This window comes from Myotis myotis, unplaced genomic scaffold (genome assembly GCF_014108235.1).
Source record: "Myotis myotis isolate mMyoMyo1 unplaced genomic scaffold, mMyoMyo1.p scaffold_m19_p_12, whole genome shotgun sequence".
Classification (NCBI taxonomy): Eukaryota; Metazoa; Chordata; class Mammalia; order Chiroptera; family Vespertilionidae; genus Myotis; species Myotis myotis.
In genome coordinates, this window is record NW_023416316.1 from 41,605,215 (window position 1) to 41,627,104 (window position 21,890).

General features: G+C 38.5%; 1 protein-coding gene across 12 annotated transcripts in view; it reads right to left on the reverse strand.

Annotated features, from left to right (window-relative positions):
- SMC5 (structural maintenance of chromosomes 5) overlaps positions 1-21,890 on the reverse strand; it is an 84,108-nt gene that overhangs the window by 55,039 nt on the left and 7,179 nt on the right. For 9 of the 12 annotated variants that reach the window (XM_036330871.1, XM_036330868.1, XM_036330866.1 and 6 more), the window contains 2 exons: positions 15,694-15,746; positions 1,437-1,599 (listed from right to left, as the gene is read on the reverse strand). In XM_036330871.1, coding sequence (XP_036186764.1) covers positions 1,437-1,599; positions 15,694-15,746 — 216 coding nt within the window. Of the gene's footprint in view, positions 1-782; positions 814-1,436; positions 1,600-15,693; positions 15,747-21,890 lie in introns of those variants that run through there. The other 3 variants (XM_036330872.1, XM_036330875.1, XM_036330876.1) reach the window with 3 other exon arrangements.

A 21,890-nucleotide genomic window follows, 5' to 3' on the forward strand; every position in this document is an offset into this window, starting at 1 on the left:
CACTTTTGGAAATCATCTGACATCAGATGATAAATGCTTTCAAAGTTTAATTTTTACTTGATATAAACATATAAACAAATCATCACTGTTTTTAAAGAAAAAATGAACTATAATTTTTTATAGTTACTATTACCAGGCAGCAGTCAAAGATAAAGTTAAAAGGCATCTCACTTTAACATTTAATATGCATTAGCAAGAAGTTTTATTTTTACTAAAAAAAACCCCCAAAATATATAAAGGTGTTACAAGGCATTCCTAAAAATTTAAGAGTTTTAGTTTATCAAATATTTTATATAAATCCAATGATTAAGTTGTTTATTAACAAAAATTAACAAATGGAAGCCCACAGTAATTCAAGCTCTTTGTACTTGAAAATAATACTTTATTTCCTGTACAATACTCCATAACTTAGACTATTTATTAATTGAAATTTTCCAAATTACTAGAAATTAAGATTATACCTTAAAACAGTGATTTTCAATCAGTGTGCCCCACTGGTGTACTGCAAGAATTTTTTTTTTAATATATTTTATTGATTTTTTACAGAGAGGAAGGGCGAAGGATAGAGAGTTAGAAACATCGATGAGAGAGAAACATCGATCAGCTGCCTCCTGCACACCGCCTACTTGGGATGTGCCCGCAACCAAGGTACATGCCCTTGACCGGAATCGAACCTGGGACCTTTCAGTCCGCAGGCTGACGCTCTAACCACTGAGCCAAACCGGTTAGGGCAAGAATTTTTCAACATGTAATACCTGACTATTTAAGTCAGGGGCACTTACCTCTTTCCCCCTAGATCAGCGGTTCTCAACCTGTGGGTCACGACCTCTTTGGGGGGGTCTAAGACCATCGGAAAACACATATATAATTACATATTGTTTTTGTGATTAATCACTATGCTTTAATTATGTTCAATTTGTAACAATGAAAATACATCCTGCATATCAGATATTTACATTATGATTCATAACAGTAGCAAAATTACAGTTATGAAGTAGCAACGAAAATAATTTTATGGTTGGGGGTCACCACAACATGAGGAACTGTATTAAAAGGTTGCGGCATTAGAAAGGTTGAGAACCACTGCCCTAGATTGTCAAAAAAAAATGACAACAACCAACACAATAGCCGTATGGTGTGAATGAATCAAAATTTTATCTATTTTTGTTGTCAGATTGGCAAAAAATGTATTTTTTGGTGTGCTGCAGAATTTTAGTAAAGTTTATGTGTGCCTTGAGATGAAAAAGGTTGGAAATTGCTGCTGTAAGAGACAAGATGCTACCTTTCTTACAAAGAATTATTAGCATAAGACTGCTATGCTCAGCTTAAATAGTAATCTTTACAATATCCTTGGAAAAGTATTTACATTCTTATACAGCATAAAAAGGAAACATTATATACAAAGCTTCCCATCTTTACATTTAATTCTCCCATACCTGAGGTAGAAACTGGCAAAGATTGCCCACTTGAATATTTAAGGCTGCAACTTGCTCTTCTACTACTTTCTGGGTTGTCGATTTTTTGTTGATGAACCAAAAGGACTGATTTTTTGCCACATCAATCTCACGAGTAATTACAAGATTTCCAGAACTCCTGAATCTAGTTAAAAAAATAATTTTAAAATATTTATATTCAAAATACATGCATTATTTCAGAAATAAAATTTCCAAAATACTCTTGCACCAAAGGTTGCCGAACATGGTTATTATAATAATTTTTATTTCTTTTGATATTTTGGCCCATCTAGAGAAGAAAACTCTGACATTTTATTAGTATTAACACATGATTTAGTACTCTTTTCAACATTCAACATTATTTAAACTTAAAATAAAATTGAAATAAATTCCAATACTAATTCTCAAACACTGCCAGAGGATTCACATATCTGAAGTTATTTATCCTTTAATCATTATGCTATTCTCCAATTAGATGTATTGATTGCAATTCAAAATGGGTTGGTATATAAAAGCATGTAACAACCTTGAAAGTCCCTCTGTGTGGGAAATGTATGAATGAAACCAATTCTTGCATATGCATTTCCAAACATCAAAACTAGCCTGTCCATGGCTTCTCCTCATTATGTACGCCACTATGAATTCAGAGGGGACTATATCACATGGATATACAGGGACATTAAATGACAAAGAACCTGAAAGAAGGGTATTTACTTATTTCTTGCTTTTAGGAGTACTACTGCACCACACTTCCCATCTATTCATTAATCTTCTTCACTGGGAACCAGCAGCATGTGGTAGAAAGATAAATTATTGGTATCCAATAGCTATATGACAATTTATAAATGTTGTATATACAAATTATACTATAATCAGAACTCAAACGGGAAGATTTTAGGACTTAAAAAATTGTTGTTTTAAACTTTCACTTCCAGCAGAATGAATAATAAAGTAGAGTTTTTAAAATCATCTTGCTACAAACACAACAAAAATTGATAGATAAAATACTAAAATATCTTCATAAATGCACTTATGAGTTAGCATGAAAGAAATGAATTCTGGTCAAAATCCCAAGTAGGAACACGGGAGTGAAAAAAATGAAGCGGGTTTTCACTCTAAGGGCATTTGGCAAAAGAGTAATCTTGCACATTCATTTTCATGAGCTTACAGGGAAGGGGTGTTGCAGATACAGCCCAGAGCTTTTACAAAGGTAGACAGTCTAATAAAAACCATCCCCCAAAGGCTATACACGCTCAGTGTAAGCGCAAACTGGAAACACTCCTCCACTACCACATGGGAAGCAAGGTAAAGTGCCTGTCTTAAACTATGGCTTGAATTGTGAAACAAGCAAAAAAACCTCCCTCAAAAGTTACTAACAAGTCAGTCTCAAACAGAGATGCATCTTTAAGTTAAATGACATACCTACGGAGGTTAAAAAACCCTCAAACTGAAAATTCTGTATATTGTGATCATTGATTGAAAGTGTCCAATGGTCTGTGATAAAAGTTAATAAAAATTCCCTCTGTAGGAATCTACCTGTATTCTCAAAGAATTAACAGATAAAGTTCAAAGATAAAGGAGCATCTCACTGGTTCACTAGAAACACACACACACACACACACACACACACACACACACCCCAAAGCATCAAGAGTAAGAACTAGCAGAAATAGTAGAAAGTAGAATTATATTGGAATTAATGAACTCCAAAATAAAATACATAGGTTTACTGTATTTTTTAAAAATATATTTTATTGATTTTTTACACAGAGAAAGGAAGAGGGATAGAGAGTTAGAAACATCGATGAGAGAGAAACATCAATCAGCTGCCTCCTGCACACCCCCTACTGGGGATATGCCTGCAACCAAGGTACATGCCCTTGACTGGAATCGAACCCGGGACCTTTCAGTCCACAGGCCGACGCTCTATCAACTGAGCCAAACCGGTTAGGGGTAGGTTTACTGTATTTTAAGAAAATATTGAAAATATAAGCAGTAAACAAGAAGATTTGAGAAAAAAACAAACAAAAAAACCCCACAAAACCCAAAGAGAAATGGACCTAGAATGCTACACAAAGAAATAAAAAGAAAAATGTGAAAGCTATTAAGAGACATGGATGACTGGGACTAAGAAAGTCTAACATCTGTTTAATGAGTTCTAGAAGTGAGGGAAGACAGCATGGGTCATAGGCAATATTTGAAGATTTTATAAAAAGATAAATTTTCCAAATCACAGGCTGAAGAATCTCATTATATCCCAAACAAAATAAATAAAAATTAAACCCACACCTAAATATATAATGTAAAACTACAAAATACCAAAAACAGATATAATTTCAAAAACCTCCTGACAAAAAGAGAATTACTATAAAAGAAACTACAATTAGGCTCATATCAGAAGACAATAAAATTATACTTTGCATGGGCTATGAAAGAACCTATCAATGTAAAATTTTATATCTAGCAAATACAGCTTTCAAGATAGAGCAAAATTACATCATTTTCAGACAAAAACTAAGTGTTCCACTAACAGTGGTTCTCAACCTTCCTAATGCCGTGACCTTTTAATACAGTTCCTCATGTTGTGGTGACCCCCAACCATAAAATTATTTTCATTGCTACTTCATAACTGTAATTTTGCTACTGTTATGAATCGTAATGTAAATATCTGATATGCAGAATGTATTTTCATTGTTCGTGACCCACAGGTTGAGAACCGCTGCACTAGAAGATCCTCATTAAAAGAAATTTTAAAGTATGCCCTTTAGCAGAAAGAGATCCCAAAGGGAAGAACAAAAATGCAAGAAAGAATGAAAGACAAGGCAAAGAGAAAATGTGTGTGGTAATTCAAGACAAACACAGACAGTATAAACTAATAATAGATATGTCTTTGAAGGGTTTAATAAGACAGAATTAAAATAGCATAAGTTCATAGATATTATTAAAATAAAAGTATTTCATGATCTTATTCAGTAGGAAGATAAAGATACTTAATTAACATTAGTCTCTAATTAAAGTTATTAAGGGACTTCCAGTCAAGATGGCAGAGTAGGCAAAAGGTGTGCTCACGTCCTCCAATGGCCACACCAAAATTACCAAACAACGATCAGTGACACCTGAAGACCAGCTAAAAAGAAGTCCCATAACCATAACGAAGGATATAAAAAAAAAGCCACAAAGAAAGACTAGTAGGAGGGATGGAGACATGATGTGGCAATTAACTATTTTGGCTGTAGAGATTCCCCCTGAGGAGCACATAGAGTCCCAGTTCCACACTCAGGTCCTCAACCTGGGGCATCAGTGCCAGGAAGAGAAGTCTCCATAATAGCTGGCTGTGAAAACCAACATGGACTGCATCTGAGTGAGACAGAGATCTACTGGAGTCCCAGGCATTCCTCTTGTGGAGCCCATGAACAGACTTGCTCACTCACAGACTAACTTGCTCTGCAGTCCAGTGAGGGGGCAGCAGCTTGAAGAGCACCAGGAACATTATGGGGAGAAACAAAACTGACTGGCTTCAGGGAGAGGGACAGGAGTGGGCATAGGAGTCAGGGTACATCTTTCCTAGGATGTAAATGCTGGCAGATGCCATTACTTCTCTGTTAACCCCTTCTCCACCCACCCAGCAAGTGCAGGCAGGCACCAAATCTGTGATCTCCATTAATCTGGCTAACACCATTTTCCCTGCCTGGTGATTCCCTAAGACCACAGCCCAACTCAAGCACCAGCCCAAGCCACTTCCAACAGCTCTTCCACCTAAGCATCTGGCCTTGGCTAGTGCTGCACTTTCCTAAAATCTCTCAGAGGCCTCCAAACCCCAAATAGGCAGGAGCTGGATTCAGTGTGTCCTGTGCCTCTTGCTAAATCAGTGGTTCTCAACCTTGGCTGCACATTAGAATCTCCTGGGAATCTTTTTTTTTTTAAGTATATTTTACATATTGATTTTTCACAGAGAGGAAGGGAGAGGGATAGAGAGTTAGAAACATCGATGAGAGAGAAACATCGATCAGCTGCCTCCTGCACACCTCCTACTGGAGATGTGCCCGCAACCAAGGTACATGTCCCTGGCCAGAATCGAACCTGGGACCTTTCAGTCCGCAGGCCGACACTCTATCCACTGAGCCAAACCGGTTAGGGCCCTGGGAATCTTTTTATGATCCTGATTTCTGGGCCTCATCCTCCGGAAATTCTGTTTCTTTGTTATGGGGTGGAGCCACAACATTAGTAACAAAGAAACAGAATTTCCAGAGGATGAGGCCCAGAAATCAGGATTTTAAAAAGATTCCCAGGTGATTCTAATGTGCAGCCAAGGCTGAGAACCACTGTGCTAAATGTCCCATAGCCCCAAGCCCAGCACAAGCAGCATGTGGTCTCACTTTACACTGTTAACTCCCATCAGGTGGCCAAAAGACTGGAATAAGCTGCGGCCTGTATTGGCCTAGAACAGTGGTCTCAACCTTGGCTGCAAATTAGAATCACCTGGGAATCTTTTTAAAATCCTGATTTCTAGGGCTCATCCTCCGGAAATTCTGTTTCTTTTTTATGGGGTGAGGCCACAACATTAGTAACAAAGAAACAAACTATCTAAATCAGTGATTCTCAACGTTGGCTGCACATTAGAATCACCTGGGAATCTTTTTAAATTCACCCCGTAACAAAGAATGAATTTCCGGAGGATGAGGCCCAGAAATCGGGATTTTAAAAAGATTCCCAGGTGATTCTAATGTGCAGCCAAGATTGAGAACCACTGCACTAGAACCAACAAGCCCAGTGGCCAGCTTCACACCACACCCAACGAGGTCCACAAACAACAACACCTGAAGGTAGATTCAGCTGGCACCAGAACCCCACTAAAGCAACTCCCACTCCATTGAGTCAGCCACCACACAACAGCTTGTCCACTGTAGTCAAGATGAACCCTCAGAGCCAGTCAGCATGAAGGGCAATCCTACTCACTGATGTGCCAACAGCAATCAAGGCTCAACTACAACAGGAAGACACACATACCTACACAAGGGACACTCCTGGAGCAAAGGGCTCAGATGAATAGGGAGACTGTGCCACTGGGCCTCATAGGACACCTACAACATAAGGCCTCTCCGCACAGACTCGGAGATATAGATCTACCTGACACTACAAGCACACACAGAGAATCAGCCAAAATGAGGAGACAAAGAAACATATCCCAAATGAAAGAACAGGACAAAACTGCAGAAAAAGAACTAAATGAAATGGAGTCAAACAATCTACCAGATACAGAGTTAAAAACAAAACAAAACTGTTTATAAGGATGCTCAATAAACTTAGGGGGAAAATAGATGAACTCAGAACCTCAACAAAGATATAGAAGCTATTAAGAATACATTAGAGCAGTGGTTCTCAACCTTCCTAATGCTGTGACCCTTTAATACAGTTCCTCATGTTGTGGTGACCCCCAACCATAAAATTATTTTTGTTGCTACTTCAAAACTGTAATTTTGCTACTGTTATGAATCGTAATGTAAATATCTGATATGCAGGATGTATTTTCATTGTTACAAATTGAACATAATTAAAGCATAGTGATTAATCACAAAAACAATATGTAGTTATATATGTGTTTTCCGATGGTCTTAGGCGACCCCCGTGAAAGGGTCATTCGACCCCCAAAGGGGTCGCGACCCACAGGTTGAGAACCGCTGCATTAGAGGTAATCAACAGCAGATTAGATGAAGCAGAGGACTGAATCAGGGATCTGAAAGATAAGGTAGCAGAAAACACCAAACCAGAACAGCGGAAAGATAAAAGAATTTTTAAAAATAAGGACAGTTTAAAGGACCTCTAGGACAACATCAAATGTTATAGCAGTTGCATCACAGGAGAACCAAAAGGAGATAAGGGAGAGAGAGAGTGAGCGAGCAAGGGATTGAGAACCTATTTGAACAAATAATGAGAATGAAATGAAATTGAATTAAGGAAAGTGAAAAACTTCCCTAACCTGACACAGGAAACAGACTTACAAGTCCAGGAAGCACAGAGTCCCAAACAAGATGAACTCAAAGAAGTCCACACCAAGACACATCACAATTAAAATCCCCAAAATTGAAGACAAAGAGAGAATCATAAAACTATCAAGAGAAAAGCAATTAGCTACATATAAGGGAGCTCACATAAGACTATCAGCTGCAAAAAACAAAGATTTTTTTTTAATATATTTTATTGATTTTTTACAGAGAGGAAGGGAGAGAGATAGAGAGTTAGAAACATCGATGAGAGAGAATCACCGATCAGGGGCCTCCTGCACATCTCCTACTGGGGATATGCCCGCAACCCAGGTACATGCCCTTGACCGGAATCAAACCTGGGACCTCTCAGTCCGCAGGCCGACGCTCTATCCACTGAGCCAAACCGGTTTCGGCAACAACAAAGATTACTCAGCAAAGATATCATTGGAATTGAAGGAGAGAAAAGAGACTCCCAGATAAGAAAAAGAAAAAAGGAGTTAATTACCATTAAACAAGTATTACAGAAAATGTTGAAGGGACTTCTTTAAGCAGAAAAGATAAAAATATGATTAAAAAAATATAAGAAAAAAATCATTGAAAAAGATAAATACATAGTAAAGGCAGTAGATCAACCAACTATAAACCTATGACAAAGGTTAAAAGGCAAAAGTAGAAAGATCATGTGTAATTACAATAAGTTAACAGATACACAAACACACAAAAGAGGTAAAAAATAACGATGAAAACATAAATCTGGACAGAATAAATAAAAAATTTTAGTAATTTTAGAATATGTTCAAAATTAAGCTACCATCAACTTAAAAACATCCAAATGGCAATAACCACATACCTATCAACAATTACTTCAAATGTAAATGGACTAAATGCTCCAATTAAAAGACACAGGGTTGCTGAACAGATTAAGAAAACCAAACAAATAAAAAAACAAGACCTGTACATATGTTTCCTTAATAAGACACACTTCAGATTGAAAGACACACATAGACTAAAAGTAAAGGGAGGTAAAAAAGATGTTTTGTGCAAGTGTAAATGAAAAATAGGCTGGGTAGCAATACTTGTATCAGACAAAACAAACTTTAAAACAAGGCCTGTAAAAGACAAAGAAGGGCATTTCATAATGATAAAGGGATCAATCCAAGAAAAGGGTATAACTCTAGTAAACATTCATGCTCCTAATGTAGAAGCACCTAAATATATAAAGCAAATACTGACAGACATAAAAGGAGAGATCAACAGCTATACAATCATAGTAGGGGACTTTAACAACCCATTGACACCCAAGGATAGATTATCCAGACTTCTGTCTGGATCAAAAAGTAAACAGCAGCCTTCAATGACACACTAGACCAGATGGATTTAATTGATATTTTTAGAACATTTCACTCGAGCAACTAAGATGGCGGCATAGGTAAACACCGGGAAATTATCGCCTCATACAACAATTGAAAATTACCGCAAAGGACTAAGCAAACATCATCCAGAAAAACAGGAAGGCTGGCTGAGTGTAAATTCCACAACTAGAAGGAAAGAAAAACACGCTGAGAGCCAGAGGCGCTGCGGAGGTGAAGTGCAGAGGTACGGCGGCGCCCGCGAGGAAAGGGGGTGGCGCCTGAGGACGCGGCTGACTTTTTGAATCACAAACTCCCGACGGCTCTGAACTCCGGTTCCGGGAAGTCTCTGGGGACCCAGGTCTCATACGGGGAGAAACTGGTCTGTCCGGCAGCGAGCGAACTTGAGGGCGGCTTTCCCTCAGAGGTGCTTGCAGCCGTTACCGGAACACTGAGACGCGCGACTCGGCCATGGCCGCTTTCTCCGCCCTCTGACTCCCTGAGACCCCGCCCCACCCAGGCTGCCGCAGAGGCTTTTGCATGTGAATGTACCTAACTGCAGCCGAACCAGGCAGACCTGGAACTTCCAAGAGAAGGCCCAAGGCCCCGCAGCGGCTTGCATTGCTTCACAGCTGAGCCTCTTCGTGGCTCCTGCTGTGTGGCCTCAGGCAGAGGCTGAATTAGCACCTCCCTAGATCCAGGAGCCACTCTACCCAGTGGTCAGAGGGGGTCCATCCAGACTGCAACTCCTCAGATCCATAAGGGACGCACTCAGGGAGCTGACTCAGTGAGCACCAAAGCCCCACTGAAGCAAGTCTTGCCCCAGAAGGGTGTCTTCAGCACAGAAGTTCTCCCACTTTAGACACAGCTGATTCTCACAGCCAACTGGCCTGGAGGTCAATTCCTCCCAGTGATTCTACAACAACCAAGGCACCAAGAGTGCACCAAGAGTGTCCACCCCAGGTAACTGGGGAGGCTGAGCTACTGGGCCCTACAGGACACCTGGCGCACAGGGCCACTCTATCAACACAGGGAAGCTGCCAAAATGCGGAGACAAAGAAACAGGTCACAAATGGCAGAAATGGAGGAAAGCAAACGATTGGATATAGAGTTTAAGGCCACGGTTATAAGGTTTTTCAAGAATTTTATGGAAACCGCCGATAAATTTAATGAATCCCTCAATAAGTATAGGGAGACCATGGAGGACATGAAAAAGGACCAACTAGAAATTAAGCATACACTGACTGAAATAAAGAATAATTTACAGAGATCCAGCAGCAGACAAGAGGATCCCAAGAATCAAGTCAAAGATTTGAAATACAAAGAAACAAAAAATACCCAACCGAAAAAGAAAAAAGAAAAGAGATTCCAAAAATATGAAGATAGTGTAAGGAACCTCTGGGACAACTTCAAGCGTACCAACATCAGAATTATAGGGGTACCAGGAGGAGAGAGAGGGCAAGATATTGAAAACCTTTTTGAAGAAATAATGACAGAAAACTTCCCCTACCTGGTGAAAGAAATGGACTTACAAGTCCAGGAAGCGCAGAGAACCCCAAACAAAAGGAATCCAAGGAGGACCACACCAAGACACATCATAATTAAAATGCCAAGAGCAAAAGATAAAGAGAGAATCTTAAAAGCAGCAAGAGAAAGACAGTCAGTTACCTACAAGGGAGTACCCATACGACTGTCAGCTGATTTCTCAACAGAAACCATGCAGGCCAGAAGAGAGTGGCAAGAAATATTCAAAGTGATGAATAGCAAGAACCTGCAACCAAGATTACTTTATCCAGCAAAGCTATCATTCAGAATAGAAGGTCAGATAAAGAGCTTCACAGATAAGAAAAAGCTAAAGGAGTTCATCATCACCAAACCAGCATTATATGAAATGCTGAAAGGTATTCTTTAAGAAGAGGAAGAAGAAAAAGGAACTCTTACCATTTGCCACAGCATGGATGGAACTTGAGAGCGGATAAATACCACAGGATCTCACTCATTTGTGGAATATAATGAACAACATAAACTGGTGAACAAGGACTGATCCAGAGACGGAGAGGCATTGATTGGACTGTCGGGACTTGGAGGGAAGGTAGGGGAGGGTGGGGGTAAGGGGGAAAGATCAACCAAAGGACTTATATGCAAGCATATAGGCCTAACCAATGGACATGGACAACGGGGGGGTGAGGGCATGAGCGGGGGTGGGGGGGGTGGGGGGTAGAGGGTAACGTGGGGACAAGGACACATATGTAATATCTTAATCAATAAAAAATATATTAAAAAAAAAAACAAAAAAAAACAAAAAACATTTCACTCAAAAGCAGAATATACATTCTATTCAAGTGCACATGGAAAAATTTTCAGGACAGACCACGTTAGGCCTAAAATCAAGTTTCAATAAATTTAAAAGTAAAATCACATCAAGCGTCTTTTCTGATCACATAGTATGAAACTAGAAATCAATCACAAGAAGAAAACTAGCCCTAGCTGGTTTGACTCAGTGGATAGAGCACCAGCCTACAGACTGAAGGGTCCAGGTTCGATTCTGGTCAGGGCATATGCCTGGGTTGTGGGCTTGATCCCCATTAGGGGATGTGCAGGAGGCAGCTAATCAATTATTCTCTCTCATTATTGATGTTTCTATCTCTCTTTCCCTCTCCCTTCCTCCCTGAAATCAATAAAGATATCTTTTTTTAAAAAAAGAAAACTAAAAAACACACAAATACGTGGAGGCTAAATAATGTGCTACTAAACAATGAACGGGGATAACACAGAGATCAAAGAAGAAATCAAAAGATGCCTTGAGGCAAATGAAAATGAAAATATGTATAGGACAGAGCTAAAGCAGTTCTAAGAGGGAAATTTATAGCAATACAGCCTACCTCAAGAAAGCAAATACATCTCAAATAAACAATCTAATCTTATACCTAAAGAAACTAGAAAAACAACAAAGCCCAATGTGAGTAGAAGGAAGTAATAAAGATCAGAGTGGAAATAAATAAAATAGTCTGAAAAAAAACAATACAAAAGATTGATGAGCTTACTGGTTCTTTGAAAAGATAAACAAAGTGAACAACCTAAAAGAAATTAATTGAATTTCTAGAAACATACAATCTTCCAAAGCTGAATCAGGAAGAAACAGAAAACCTGAACACACTGATAACTACTTATGAAATTGAATCAGTAATAAAAAAAACTCACAACAAACAAAATCTCTGAACCAGATGGCTTCACAGGTGAATTTGACCAAATATTCAAAGAATGAATATCTATCTATCCTTCTCAAACTATTCCAAAAAATCGAAGCGGAGAGAAGGCTGCAAACTCATTTTACAGGCCAACATTACCATGATACCAAAACCAGACAAAGACACTACAAAAAAAGGAAAATTACAGGCCAAATCCCTAATGAACAAAGATGTAAAAATCCTCAACAAAGTTATTAGCAAACCAAATTCAGCAATACATTAAAAAGATCACACACCATGATCAAGTAAAATTTATTCCCTGGATACAAGGTCGGTTCAATATCCACAAATCAATTATAATGTGATAAACCACATAAACAAAATGAAGAATAAATATAACTTGACAAAATCCAACATACATTTATGACAAAAACTCCCAGTAAACTGGAAATAGAGGGAACATACCTTAACATAATAAAGGCCATATCTGACAAATACACAACTAACGTCAGAAGTTAACCCAGTTGACACCTTGATCTTGGACTCTAACCTCCAGAATTGTGAGAAAATAAATTTCTAGCCCTAGCCAACTAATTCACTGGATGAATTTTGAATGTGTTGCAGTCCAACCATAAGACCTGCCACAAAGCTTGTGTATGGGTACAACTGTGAGTAAATCCATGGCCCAGATACCATGCTCTGAATGTCTTGGTCATTTGGAGGTGTCCCCTGTGAGCTGACCTCCACCCTCCCTCATGAGTCTCTTCTCCAGCTCTTCCTGCTACAATATCACTTATCCTTATGAATCTCAGGAATGGGAGTTCCTCTAAGTGGCATGAAGGTGATGGCCAGGACATGAACAACACACCAGGAGGACCTAGTCATGGAACAACTGCAAGACCTGTGTAACAGGCAGGAGGGGGGTTTCATGAAGGCAGATTTCTCAGATGTTGTCTTGATGATATCACCAAGCCACAGAGAAGCCATGTAGGATCCAGCTCAGTGTGTGAAAAAACCCTGACCTAGAGGATTCTTGGGTGAAGAAAAACATTTTAGCCTTTTTAAAGTACCTTTGGTTACCTCAAATTGGCCCAGATTTTAAAGCTTGACATCCTGGGACCACTCTTTTTTTTGTAGGGCTGCCTGAGTTTGTGTTCACATAGTTTCTGAACTTGACTATCAGGAAGCAGAAGCTATGAGGGAGGCTGAGTGAGAGGACAAGGACTTTGACTAGGGATGGGTTTTTTCCCGGCCACTAAGGTGGCCATCACTCATCGTGGGGAAGATGAGTTAGAAGTGCCAGGCCCAGAAGGGCTCAAAGCATGTCCAAAGCTCCCATATCCACAGTGGGATACCTCTGAAGGCTGAAGTACCCAATTTCTCTGGCTTGCCAGAGAGTAGTGGGCTGAAGTCAGACATGCCTGGTTGTGACTCTTGCTTTGCTACTCACTGGTTGAGAGGGCTAGAGCAAGTTACTTCAAATCTCTGAGTGACAACTTCCTCATTTATAAAATGGAGATAATGATACTAATTTCACAGTGTGGCTGCATGGATTAAGTGAAAAAAATACTCAAAGCATTTGACACATTTAAAAGGTCTTAAAAATAACAGCTGCTAAAACAAGCAAACAAACACAAACAAAGAAAAATAACAGCTGCTATTATTTCATACATCTTGGTTCTACTCAAAGAAATGCAAGAGTTTCTTTCCAAAAAGCACAAAATGTATGTTTTCATTGTTAATACTTGATCAAACTTTGATGATGTGTCCCTGCATAAAACAGCTTGGGGAGGGGGTGTCTAATGATTATTTACTATTTATATTATTCTTATAGAATTGCAAACAGAATCGTGATATCTGGGAATCTCTGAATCGCTCAAGGAAATTGACTTACACGAGAGTTAAGGCAGGGGGCAATGTCTCATGTTTAAAATGGATGAAACTGTGCTTTCTTATTTCTCTGCCTTGTTAATGTTTAGATAGATGACACCAGATGAGGCAACCATTGAAGGTCCAGGGCACTGCAGTGACCTCTCAATGAGCCTTGTTGAGACCCGGGATGTTAGTGCGGAAAGGAATCCATGCTCCCTACGTGTGGGAAATCAAGAGGCACAGGAAGTAAAGGCAGTCAGCCAAAGCCATGCAGCCAGCACCAAGGTACAGAGATACCTCCAAGACATTACCAGTTTCTTGGTGTGTGAAAAAATGAAACATAACAACAAAAACCAGCCTTGCTGGCAGCCAGACTATGACGTATTCAACTGAACACAGACAATGCCCATGGAATAGAAACAGTGTGCTACAAGGACCCTCCACATCCATCCACGTTTCAACAAGACAGAGAGGAGGCCATTCTGAAGCCAAAAATGAGACTAAACATTTCCCTTTCCAACTCACAGGGGTGCTGCTCCCATATTAATGCTGGCTCTAGACCTACTTTCATCTTCCTGCCTGCTAGATCATTATGGGTAAAACTAACCAATAATGAATTAATAATAATTAACTATCAAATTATGGACACCTGATCATCCAATTGCCCATCCCCTCATTTCAACAGACTGCAATCCAGAATGGCCCCCGCTTCCCAAACCCTTTCTTAGTCTCACCAGCATTAAGCCCAGATCTTCTAAGAAGCCCCTCTCAACTCCTAGTACTGGGATGCCCTGGGTTTCTCTGGAGTGTTTCCTCCCTCGCTGCAGTGAGCAAAATAAACCTAACTTAAATTTTTAAAAAAAGTATTTGGGCGATGGAAATAAATACTGAGAGGAAAATTTTGACCTTAACAAAAGACTGAAAATTAGTACAATAGATAAACAAAAGATTGAAAATTAGTACAATAAATATCCATTTCAAGAAATCAGAAAAAGAGCAAAGAAACCAAAGGTTTAAAGAAAAATTAGTAAAGATAATAGTAGAAATTAATGAAATAGAAAACAATTAAATAAGATAGGAAAAAATTGGCCCAGCTGGCATGGCTCAGTGATTGAGGATCAACCTTTGAACCAGGAGATCACAGTTTTGATTCTCAGTCAGGGCACATGCCTGGATTGAGGGGAGTGCAGGAAGCAGCTGATCAAAGATTCTCTCATCATTGATGTTTTTTTCTCTCTCCCTCTCCCTTCCTCTCTCTGAAATAAAAAAAGAAAAAAGAAATGGCTGTCAAGTGTGGTAAACTGATAACATCTAAGCTCGAGGAAAAAGAATACTATAATGAATTATTGATCTCTGTCATGAAGAAGGATGTGGAAAATGGAGACTGAGGTGCCAAGTACTTGCCATGCATGATATTCACCAAATTATTAACAGCGATTATTTCTAGAAGTAAAATTATATCAAGAAGGCCTTCGTTTTCAACTTTATACACTTTTATATTTGCATTTAACAAGCAAGCATTACTTTCAAAATCAGCATGCACAGACATCTTAAATTTGTAAAAAATACTGCAACTTCATATTGAATGTTTAACAATGATATATTTCTATTTCATTATCTCCCATAAACTTACAATTTCCTTAATAATTTTTCCAAAAGAAAATTCTTATAATTTAGGTTTTAAAGATGCATTAAAAACCTTAGCTGGATTAAGTATTCTTGAAATATTTCCAATATTTATGTCATAATATTATGTTATTATTCTTTTCTAAAGTCATCAGGAGAGAATGAACATGAAATAAAAAATTATAGGAAAAAAAGTGATTTTAGCGCTTTTAACACTTACAATTCAATTTCAACCATGCCTTTGGAACATCCTCTCTTCACAAAAAAGCCAACCTAAAAAATAAAAAAAAAGGGGGGGGAGCTGTATGATGACATTCCCAGGTCAGGAGATCAATATTCATTCAATAGCTTTTCTGTATAAAAAGCCCCTTCATTGTTTCCACTCACAAAAAACAATACTAGTATTAGTTACCATTTATTGCCAGATAGCCTCTTACAAAGCTCTTAAGTGGTACAGAGCAAGGATCTAAACCCAGGTAATCTGGTTCCAGAACCAGTGTCCTTAGCCACACTCTCAGAGAGAAGAACACAAGCCAGTGGGAAAACAGTTTCTATAGAATAATCACAAAGAAATATATACCCAATCTCATTACCATTGTAAACTTCAAAGGAGTTGCACAGATTAAACATTATTAACAACCACTCCAATATTACTTATCCTGCTATTAGTCAGGGCATAAGTGTCACCAAGTATTTTTTTTTTTGAAAAAGAGCAATATACAGAATAAATACAACTTAAGTACAATGTACATAGACTGAGCTAGTTTCTATATGTATATGAGCATAAGCATGAAAACAGACCCTGGACCTAAAAAAAAATCAAACTGGCTCTTAAATCAGACAATAAGACACCTTGCAAATAATTATCTTCACAACTGAGTCCCAGGAAGATGAAAAAAAAAAAAACTTGTTTGCACTGGCCAGTGTGGCTCAGTTAGTTGGAGCATTGTCCCGTGCACCACAGGGTCTCAGGTTTGATTCCTGGTCGGGGCACATGCCCAGGGTCCGGTTCATTCCTTGGTCAAGAGGATGGGAGGCTTACAGCAGGCAACCAATAGATGTTTCTCTCTCTTCCCCCTTCCCTCCCTTTCACTCTCTCTAAATATCAATGGAAAAAATATCATAGGGTGAGGATTAACAAACACACACACAAAAATGTTTTTTAACCCATAGTTAAAAGATATTCTTCTCTATTACTAATAGCTTCTAAAAACTTTCTGGTCAATCATCTTTAATCACATTAAATTGATTTTTGTTAAAGTGTGAGGATAGGACTCAATTTCTTTTTGTCCTATCTGGGTACTCAGTTATCTCGGTACTATTTATCCCCATACATCTACAATGTCAGTTTTGTCATAAGTCAAGAGTCTACTAATCATGATTTTATACCTGGGATTTTCATTGTCACATCACAGGGGTCTATTTTATAGTCCTACATAGCACATGTCTTAAATTACTGTAACTTCCTATTAAGTCTTGTATCTGGTAGGACAAGTTTCCCCATTTTTTTCTTTCTCTTTAGGAGTATCTAAGCTATTCTTTGGCCTTTTGTTCTTCCATGTAAATTTTAGAACCAGCTTATAATCCTATATAACAGGGGTCCTCAAACTTTTTAAACAGGGGGCCAGTTCACTGTCCCTCAGACCGTTGGAGGGCCAGACTATAGTTTAAAAAAAAAAAACTATGAACAAATTCCTATGCACATATCTTATTTTGAAGTAAAAAAACAAAACGGGAACAAATACAGTATTTGTATTTGCATGTGGCCCGCGGGCCGTAGTTTGAGGACCCCTGCTATATAATAAAAGCCCAGAGACTGAATGGCAGAACGACTAGAATGACCCGTCGACCAGTCGCTATGATGTGCACTGACCACCAGGGGGCAGATGCTCAATGCAGGAGCTGCCCCTGGTGGTCAGTGTGCTACCACAGTGGGAGCACCGCTCAGCTGACTAGGATGAGCAGCTGCTCCCACTGCAAACCCCAGGCCGAGGGGCAGGAACCCCGGCTGTGATTGTCACCTCCTAGCTCCCTGCCACCTCCTCTGGATGCCCACAGGCTGCACCGCACTGCTGCTGCTGCTGCTGGGCTCGCAGAGCTGACCCCGGAGGCTGGGAGGCGGGTTCGTGGCCACCACGGGACTAAGGCCTACTCCACTGCCTCTCAGGGCTACTGTCCTTGGGCCGGCCCCAATCGGGTCCCCTGGAGAGGCGAGTGCTCCGGCTCCATGGAAGATGCTGGACCAGGGAGCAGCCTCTCAGAGGGCAGGTCCACAGCCGCTCGGCTGACTAGGATGAGCGGCACTCCCACCAATCCCTGCAGGCCATGCCCCCCACCAGTGCACAAATCCCATGCACTGGGCCTCTAGCTTCCTATGAACAGTGTTGGGACTTTGAGTGGAATGACACTGGATATGCAGATCAATGTGAAGAACAAATATATTAGGTCTTCTTGTCATTAATATAGTGGTTCTCTCCATTTAATCAAACTTTTAAAGTTTTTATTTATTTAATTTTTGATTGATTTTTTTTTTGAGAGAGAGAGACAAACATTGATCTGTGTTTCCACTTATTTTTATATTCATTGATTGATCCTTGTATGTGCTGATCGGGGATCAAACCCACAACCTTGGTGTTTTGTGACAATGCTCTAACCAACTGAGCTACTCAGCCAAGGAAATCTTTAAAGTTTTTATTTTATCTTTATTTTTAAAATATATTTTATTGGTTTCAGAGAGGGAGAGAGAGATAGAAACATCAATGATGAGAGAGAATCATTGATCAACTGCATCCTGCATGCTCCCTACTGGGGTCAAACCCACAACCGGGGCATGTGCCCTTGACTGGAATTGAACCCGGGACCCTTCAGACCCCAGGTCGATGCTTTATCCACTGAGCCAAACAAGCTAGGGCAAAATTTTAAAGTTCTTAAATAAAATTTTATAGTACATGTCTTTTATTTATTGCTGTGTAACTTGTATATTTCTGGCTATTATAAATGGTATCTATTTTTAACTGCATTTTTCTGTTAATTGTTAAGTGTACAGATATGCAATTTTTGCTAGATAGCAAGCAATCCTGATAAAAATCCATATTAATTCATCAGAAAACTTATCTAGAATTTCTTTTGTGGTTTTTATGCAGATACTCATATGACCTGTGACTTGACTTTTGTCTTTCCAACCTGTATCCTTTGACAGAACTTCCAGTACAAAGCTGAATAGCCCTGGTAGTGTAAGCTCAACTTATTCCTGAATTTGCTGTGCATTTTTATAGATATCTTTTTTTAAAATACATTTTTATTGATTTCAGAGAGGAAGGGAGAGGGAAAGAAAGATAGAAACATCAATGATGAGAGAGAATCATTGATGGCTGCCTCCTGCACGCCCCCTACTGGGGGTTGAGCCCGCAACCCAGGCATGTGCCCTTGACCGGAATTGAACCTGGGACCCTTCAGTCCGCAGGCCGACACTCTATCCACTGAGCCAAACTGGCTAGGGCTATAGATATCTTATGAAATTAAGATCCCATCTATTCCTAATTTGCTAAGCGTTTTTAACTCATAAATTACTGTGGAATTTAACTGAATACTTTTTCTCCATCAATTGAGATGATGATGCAGTTCTTTAAAACATGATATATTATATTAATTTTTCTAATGTTCAGTCAGTCTTCCATGTCTTAAATAAATTCAGTTTGGTCATAATGTATTATGCATTTTATGTATTCAATTCAGCAGGCTAAAGTTTTGCTCTTCTTCTTTGATATTTTTGCCTCTATATTCATGAATGATACAGGCTTATAATTTTCTAATTCTTTCCTTGACTGATTTTGGTACCTAGAGTCATATTCTCTACATAAGAAATTATTGCTGTTGAACTAATCCATAATTATCTGGTGTTCTAAAAAAAATGCAACAGCTCATTTTTTCTAATTAGAGTCAACTTCAATAATTTAGTTGTAGAGACCTATATATTCACTTAAAAAAATTTAAAATCTATTGGCATAATTTTGTCCATATTCTCTTATAATCTTTTAACTCTCTACTTCATTCTGATAATGCCCCAGTGGTAATTATTAGGGCAGTTCATAAAGATTCTGGTCTCCAAGCCCATGGTAGAATTGCTTTTGCTCATTTTCTCTGATACAAGTTGTGGCTTTTTGACTTCTTAGCCTCGGTACCTAAGTGACTACAAAGGGCCTACAAATAGTAAGGGCAAGAATTAAACTTTTGCATTTAAATTTGGGGGTTGTTTGGATCACAATGTTATATACCAACTATTACTTTTTTTCATTCCTTTATATTTTGTTCTTTACCCACACCTCAACTTTATTTTCTCAGAAGTTACTGACTTCATTAGTCTTTTTGAAAGCAGGTTTTGGTTTTGTGGTACTTATATCATTGTTCATTCTTTTATTAATTTGCTCTTATTTTTCAATTTCCATTAAGATTTTTCTTTGACCTATGTACTATTTTTTAATTCCAAATAAATAGAAAAAAATTAATTATCTTATTATTTTTCTCTTAATAGCATTGTGGTCAGAGATTATGGTCTGTGTGATTAAAATTCTTTGATATTTTTGGTATTTGCTTTATGGCTCAGTATATGGCTTTTAGAAATGTTCTATTTATGCTTAAAAAAGAACGTACCCATTCCAATTGTTGGGTATAGCATTTATAACCTGACCACTGATTCAAGCTTAATTGTTGATCTCTACAGGGGTACAGATTTTATTACACTTTGCAGATATTGCATTTTACTTTTTTTTTTTTTTTTACAAACTGAAGTTTTGTGGCAACCCTGTGTTGAGCAAGTCTATGCCAAAAATACTATGATTTGCTTAACGCTCATATGATGGTTAGCAATAAAGTATTTTTTGACTAAGGTATATACACTGGGTTTTTTTTGTTTGTTGGTTATTTTTTTTTAGACATAATGCTATTGCACACTTACACTACAGTATAGTATAAACATAACTTTTATATATGCATTGGGAGACAAAAAAATTAGTGTAATACTCGCTTTATTGTGATGGTTTGGAACTGAACTTACAGCATCTCTGAGGTATGTATATATTCTTACTATTTTTTATCTCACTGATCTATTAATAGCCCTCCCACTGTGATTATGCAATCTGTTCATTTCTCATTGAGTTCTGTTGATTTAGCCATGGCAGGCTTGGCTGAGTGGTTAGAGCATCAGCCCAAGCACCAAAGGGTAATGGGTTTGATTCCTAGTCAAGGGCATATACCTGGGTTGCCAGTTTGATCCCCCCCCCCCCCCCCAGGGTTGGGAAGTGTCTCTCTCACATCGATGTTTCTGTCCTCCCACCACCCCCTAAAAATTAATGGAAAAAATATCCTCATGCAAGTATTAGTTCTGCTGATTTTGCTTATGTGTTTTGGAGCTAGATTATGTGAATTCAAGTTGAGAACTGAACCTTTCATCAATAGTAAATAACCAACTTTATCTCCAAAAGTATTTTTTACTTTAATGTCTATTTTGCCTGGTATTAATTCAACTATGCCTACTTTCTTTTGCCAGGTATGTATTTTTTATCCTCTTACTTTCAATTCTAAATATGCTTATTATGAATAAAATAGCACTGAACTCTTTCTATTTACCTACACTAACAGATTTCCTCATTTAACAAGAATTTAGACAATTTATATTACAATAACTATATTTGCATGATTTTAAAAACTATATATAGTTTTTAAAATATATTTTTATTGATTTCAGAGAGGAAGGGAGAGGGAGGGAGAGAGAGATAGAAACAGCAATGATGAGAGAGAATCATTGATCAGCTGCCTCCTGCATGCCCCCTACTGGGGATCGAACCTGCAAAGCAACCTGAGCATGTGCCCTTGACCGGAATCAAACCTGGGAAACTTCAGTCCGCAGGCCAATGCTCTATTCACTGAGCCAAACCATAAATGGCTAAAAATATATATATTTTTATTGATTTCAGAGGAAGGGAGAAGAGAGACAAGAACATCAATGATGAGAGAGAATCATTGATCGGCTATTTCCTGCACGCCCTCTACTGGGGATTGAGCCCAAAACCCAGGCATGTGCCCTTGACAGGAATCGAACCTGGGACCCTTCAGTCCATAGGCCAAAGCTCTATCCACTGAACCAAACCAGCTAGGGCTGCATGATTTTTTATACCATCTTATGTTTTTTAATAATCTTATTTTCTATATTCCTGATTCTTTTCTTCTCCTCTATTCTCAAGACTTCTGGGTTGTTTGAGCAGTGTTTTGTTTTATTTTTTCTCCCCTCTCTCTTTCTACTTCTTTACCTTTCTTGTTTGGAGGATTTATAAATTTCAATTGTTTTAGTGGTTTACCCTAGAAATTTTAAGATGCATATTTAACTTAATAAATTCTGAAGTTAATCAATTATCTTAACTT